The sequence below is a fragment of the Prenolepis imparis genome, unplaced genomic scaffold, assembly GCF_030444845.1.
Source record: "Prenolepis imparis isolate NDT839.2.m4 unplaced genomic scaffold, iyPreImpa1.0 SCAF_13, whole genome shotgun sequence".
NCBI lineage: Eukaryota > Metazoa > Arthropoda > Insecta > Hymenoptera > Formicidae > Prenolepis > Prenolepis imparis.
The window spans coordinates 10,228,789-10,235,437 of NW_028141171.1; the positions used below are offsets into that span (position 1 = coordinate 10,228,789).

Below are 6,649 nucleotides of genomic sequence, written 5' to 3' on the forward strand. Positions count from 1 at the left end.
CACTTGCTTCTGTTATTATTTTTAGACCAAGTCTGTTAAAATATTACAAAACTAAATATACTGAAATATTTTTGCAAAAATTTATTCAGAAAGGATAAAAAAAATGGGAATTAATGACACTTGTGCATCAAAATTTTATAATTTTAAAGAAAAAGATATTTATTTTATTTACAGGATACGTCACAATATTGATATAACAATGTGTAACAATAAAATGATGTATCTTGCATTGTGTGGAGGTTACAAATAATATAATTATCGCTTTCTGCGAAGAGATAGCGTATTTTTTCGCTTCCAAGCAGCACGGCGCGAACCACCGATCGTTTGCGAATAACGATGTCCTTTGCCTAATCCGCGCGAGCTTCTACCAGCGGAGGTCTTACCACGAAGTTCACGGTGCTTTTGCACTGCGTTACATATCCAATTCACTTTAGGATCGTTACGGATTGCCTGAAAGAGCAAGAAAAGATGTTAACTTACAATAAACGAATTCTCAAAGTAGTTTTCAAAATTTATCTTCAACTCAGACATCCAAGGAAGATAAAAAATCACAATCACTCATTCGTGATATAAAATCATCATATCAATTAAAAACGAGAACCATTAATTATTTATTAATATGAATATATTAAGGATAAAAGAAGGATATTAATAATTGTAATAAAACAGTGTATAATTATTCTAAGAATAATAACATTATAAAATTAATTTTGAATATTACCTTATGGGCAGGATCGATCAGAATTACTTCATAGTATTTGTATGAAGAGTCTTGGGCCACCCAGTAGCTATTTAGCACTCGTAATCCACCGCACCGACGACCGACGCGTTCCTGTAAAATAATATTTAATAAGAAATATTTAATAAGAAAAGAAGATACTCCTCAGATAAACAACAACGTCAGACATCCAAGGAAGAATAAGAATCAATGTTATTCATTAGAAAAGGATATATATCATCATTTCTAGAAACATAATAATTTGTTGTGTTGATATTGATTCAATTAAATTTTTAGAAATTTCTCTGTAACTGAAGTGTCCCATAATTAGAGAATTCTCTCTATTTAAACATAAAAATAGTACACAGTATAATTTATCATGTACTTAAATATTTCTTAGATTTTTTAAATGTAACTTTATATATGTGTATTTGAATAACTTACTTCAGCCACTGATTGCAATTTCCTAGTGGGTTTCAATTGATTCACACCATGGCTCTTAGGCTTGCCATAAGTTGCGCCCTTAGGAACTGGACGCTTGCGTCCACCACGGCGCACACGAATTCTGAAGACAACAAAACCTATTTGCAAAAATAAAATATTACGTTTATTTTGTATTCATGATTATATATATATCATAACATTAATTAATCAAATATATGTCAGTAAATATGGCATTTTTCTCTTCATGGAACTATAAGAGTGGTGCATGAACCAAATCATCATTTAAATCTTATCATGTAAAATAATATAATTTGCTCTAACTTTATATTAGTACAAAGGCAGTTCAGTATAATTATACAGTTATAACACTGACTTTGAGTATAAAATAAAAATTTACCAACAATCATGGAGTCATAGTCATTCCTCGCAAGATAGGAAGTGTGCAGTATAAAATGTCCAAATCTAAAAAAAAGAAACAATTCGACAAATTTGCATATCTCCATGACTGCTATAAATCACAAGAGTGGTGAATCGAAAACAAAACTTTCACTATATATATGCGAAGCAGATGAGTTTGTATTACAAATTATTATACCGACTGCCTTTGTGTAAATTCAGTATTTCAAATCAAATTCAGTATTTTTACACAAGCCTAAAGTATAATTCTATTTGATGATTTACCTTGCTTAGCTTTGTAACCCAAACGACGAGCCTTATCAGGTCGGGATGGTCTGGGAGCACGATGTAACTTGGTCAATTGGCGATATTGCCAGCATCTGATACGCAGCAAGAAACGAAGCACATCGCTCTGCTTCTTGCGATACAGCTCCTGCATATACTTGTACGCGCCCATAATTGACTCTATATACAGAAGTGATCGACAGACTATTAAATAGTGCACCATGATGCTAGCACAACTTCTTTTTTTTCTATACAAATATATGTCAGTAAATATGGCATTCTTCTCTTCATGGAACTATAAGAGTGGTGCATGAACCAAATCATCACTCAAATCTTATCATGTAAAATAATATAATAAATATGTCGTCTCGATAAAAGTATTTATACTATTATTCGAGAAATGCTTTCGAAATTTGCAAGAGCGACAAGAAAGTATAAATTAAATATATAAATTCGACAAGATTAAGGTTGAGGTTAACATTTTCGTTAAAGCTGATATAAATGTTTCTACAAAAATATACTGAAAACGTGTAAATATTTCGAATTGTGGAAAATTCAGCGATTAGACTCCTCGTGTCTTGATTCTCGTGAAATTTAGGATGTTTGCGATATAACACGATTTTTAACGAACATCACTCACCCCACACGAGTCGCGGTGGAAGGAAACAGAAGGAAAGAATCCGGTCCTCTCTGATGGAGCTACTTTCGCGTGGAAAATGGCTACGACGGCGCTTTCATCGTATCGCTTGCGAAGACCTCTGAAACACGTGACAAGAATCACACGCACAAACATCTGTCGGTAATTCCAAGCAAACTCTCTGGCGGGAGAGATGTGTATGTATACATACAATTTATGATTCTTACAGAGAACGTATAGAACTATATGTGTATATCGGTACGCAAAATCTGGGTCAAGTTCAAAATTACGTCGGAATGTAAAATCTATATCGTCCCCTCCTATAATTTTTGCTCCAATAATTCACAACGAATCCACAAAACATGTATCGAAAGCTGCGTATATATATTTTTTATATATATATACATTTATTACAGATGCATTAAAATATATTTTTCCAAATGTACATATATATATTTCAAATACTTTTATATTTTATTTAAACATAAAAAATCGTCTTAAATGTGCGTGATTATTTTATATTAGTTTTATTCTTTTCTCTTTTCTTTCATTTACAATTATAATCCCCGAATAATAATCCTGCAATTTATTTTTCAATAATAATAATAAAGGAATAATATATATTTGTTTTAGAATTCTTCTTATATATCGCTGCATATACATACATATATAATAAAATGCTACTTTGGCTTCAAGAATTTTTTATTATCTTATTAACATTAAATCGATTCTAGAATTGATTACAGATGATTATTATGATATAGAAGATTATAGAACATTGATTATAGAAGATTATATTATATGTATAAGAATTCTTATATTCAGATTATATATATGTCAAAATGTTTGAAATGTATTTAGCAGAGTTTATTAAAAAATAATTCCCCTTATATTATTTTCATCCGACCTTTCTTTTTCGATTTCGAATAATATTTTGTTCGTTTTAATGAAAGTTTATATTCGTTCAAATAATTTCTTTTTCTCAATATACATACAAAATTACAACATTAATATGCATACCATGCATTTGTTGAATTCCTGATGACTAAGTTTGCTTTTCTCTATCTTATCTAATTAATATATATATATGTATATATTTTTTCTATCTTATCTCTTATATTTATTTTTTTGTATTCAACATAATAAGAGTATTCAAAATAATATTCGATTATACTTTAATAATACATTAAATACATATAGGGGGCAGAGGGGGAAAAGCGGCAAGAAATATAAACTACAGTTAAAAAGGACACGTATCTATCGTCACACCTGCATACCGAAGAGATTCCGGCGGCGAAACGGCGCGGTCGCAATATCGAGCGACCCGGTGACCTCTCCGCCGCGGCCGGTGGAATTGATTATTTTCAGGAGTGAGTTCTCCTGTATAAAATATATACACAACGTCGACCAGCTTAGAGGCATGACGCTGGCCAGGTAATAGTCCGTCATGGAGAGCCGCTCGGGCAGCATAAAGGATCCCATCTACTACCCGGAGAACGACGGAACGTCGAGCGCCGGCGGCGGCGGCGGCAGCGAATCCGCCGACAAGAGTCAACGTAGCTCCCTCGGGAGCCAGGAGATCAGTCTGGACGACGGCAATGCGCTCAAGGTACCGCGAAAATTCATCACCAACTGGCGACAGGCCTGCGATCGGACTCGCGACCGGACCAAGGACCTGCTGAAGAGATGGCGAACGACCAGCAGCAACATCGACGAGCTCGCTATCGCGCCCGTCATCATCCCCGAACTGGAACAGCCCAGCTGGAGCGTACACGTGTGGAGTGAGTACATCCAAGTGATCTCTTGTTTTAGTTAAACTTCTTCTTCCATTTATTTGGATTATTATGTAGAGAGTGCCTTATAATCTGCCTGTAAAATTATATGCGGCTGATTTTTTTAAACTATAATAATACGGGCAATTATATGAAGTAACAACTCATTATTTATCAAATAATTTTTAAATTAATTTTAATTGAATTTTATGTATATGTAGATCTTATAGGACCGCAAGTTTGCATGCATTTTGTATATTGATATTACAACAATTTGGCGCTCACTCAAGTTGAAGGATCTCTATATTTTATTCTATAATATTTACTAGCAGTGAGATATATATATAATAAATAATAAACTGTAATTATTATTTAATTAATGTAAATAATAAATTATAATCAATGTTAAATTATTTTACGACAATGAAAATACTGATGATCTAAATTTAAAACTGCATGATTTAATTATTGTGATTTGATAGCAACCTGGGTAAGCCGCTTTCCTAGTGATGATAGTTTGTCGGCTATTGAGTTCGGTAAAATCGGAGGTTCAAAATCCTTAGCACTCATACAACGTGATAAGTTCTCCCATTTTTTTACGCATCTCTTGGACCACGATAGAGATGGTTACATCAGCAGAAAGGATTTTTCATTACTTTCGGAGGTACAGTCTAAAAATTAAAATTTTGCATTATTTTAAAATTTATGAAAATAATGTAAATTTTAATTATTTTGTTATAGCTGTCTTTCTCTTTTCTATATACATATATATTTTATGAAAAATATATACATATATTTATATTATGCTAAAAACTGCACGAAAATGACATGCATTAAAATATTGCTGATTTATAATTACAATACATATCAATAAATTTGAAAAACATTCAGATAATCTAAAATTTGAAATAAGTAATCAATATCTTTCCTTGGATTTCCAAAAGCGTTTGAGAAGATTTGCGGATTGGTCATGGAATGGTCCGGAATATTTGAGGCTGCTGGAGATCGAGAACGGATTCGCAGGATTGATTCTTCAAGAGAAGAAGGAGTCCGCCGAGCCGGATAAAAAAGTCGACCTCGAGGAATGGCTGTCCTGGTGGGCGAAAATCGTCGCACCACCGGACGGTGCAAGCTACAACGATATGCCATTTTGGATCAAAGTTATGCCCAAAGTGTTCTTTCTCGCCATAAACAGCTCCGGTATCGGAATGATCAGCAAGAAGGAACTCGCGGCCTTTTACGGATCCGTGGTCGGCCTGGACACAGAAAGGATAAAGAAGTGTCTGGATATCGCGTACGATTCCCTAACTTCGGTAAGTTAATGCAATTCGTAAAACAGATAGATGCGCTTCTACGAGGAATTTTCGATTAAAGTAATAATAAAAAATTATAATGTGAAAGTTTGGTGACACATCTAAGACTTATCTCTTGAAATTTATAATATAACGATGAGAAATTTGTTAAAAGAATGGAGATCATCCTCTCGGCTGGGCGCAATATCAGCTGGTGTTCGCCAACTTCCTATTCGGTCGCGGCCCTTTCGGTCCGGGAGAGCATTTCCTGGGTATGACGGATTCCTGCATGATACGCGATAATACCATACCGTTTCCCATCGATTATTCCGCGATGAACACACCGCGGGATAAATTAGAGGTGTACAGTCCTCACTGTAAGAGCAACAGACGAAGCGTCGTAGTCTAACAGTGAAATCACGTAAGAGAGTTCCTTTTTAGTTATTGACGTAACGTGCACAATTATTCCTCGACAGTGCCTAATATTCTGTATCGTAATATGTACCGTATTTGATATAGATTTATTTTAGTCAATTTCGACTTTCTATTAAAAATATAATTAATAGTATCACATTTCAATACACCATCACACTGCCATTTATTTTTTTGAGAGCAATATCCTATATCGCGCGCGAGTGCGAATACACATCATCTGTGTTAGAATATAAAAAAGGATTTATTCTTTTCCCCAAAAATATATGTATTTGATTAAAGTTAATATAAAGCCTTTTTGTGTGATGCTCGACTTCGTGTATAGGGGAATATTGATAGTTTAAGTGGGAAAATTTATGATTTTACGTACTTACAAAATTTATTTCAAGCGCATGGCACTTAGTATTTCTTACACGAACTATTCGAATTCATTGACACATGAATATTACATGAGACATGTGATTTTCACAAATAATATCAATTCTTAATTCATTATACGAAACGGGCGTTTCTATATATAATTATTGCGTTGTCTACAAATAATGAGAAAATAATGATGACACTTTTTTCGACTATATGTTTGTACTTACATTAAATATTTATAAACAATTCTATACCCGTTTTATCCCACCCACCCACCCTCCCTCCCTCTCGATCTTACATGTAATAATAA

The 6,649-nt window shown here is 33.6% G+C and overlaps 2 protein-coding genes across 2 annotated transcripts; one reads left to right on the forward strand and one right to left on the reverse strand.

Moving 5' to 3' along the window:
• Positions 1 to 133: 133 nt before the first annotated feature.
• Positions 134 to 2,641, reverse strand: Rpl15 (ribosomal protein L15). The gene is made up of 5 exons (XM_083053181.1): positions 2,484 to 2,641; positions 1,844 to 2,023; positions 1,163 to 1,299; positions 722 to 832; positions 134 to 450 (listed from the first exon to the last, which is right to left on the reverse strand). Exons 2-5 carry the CDS (start codon positions 2,013 to 2,015, stop codon positions 256 to 258), a joined length of 615 nt encoding a protein of 204 aa, XP_082909307.1. The 5' UTR covers positions 2,016 to 2,023; positions 2,484 to 2,641; the 3' UTR covers positions 134 to 255.
• Positions 2,642 to 3,927: 1,286 nt separating this feature from the next.
• LOC145944641 (uncharacterized) lies at positions 3,928 to 6,625 on the forward strand. Its single transcript, XM_083053158.1, has 4 exons — positions 3,928 to 4,261; positions 4,735 to 4,916; positions 5,197 to 5,565; positions 5,720 to 6,625. The coding sequence occupies exons 1-4, from the start codon at positions 3,928 to 3,930 to the stop codon at positions 5,951 to 5,953; spliced, it is 1,119 nt and encodes a 372-aa protein (XP_082909284.1). The 3' UTR covers positions 5,954 to 6,625.
• Positions 6,626 to 6,649: the final 24 nt, after the last annotated feature.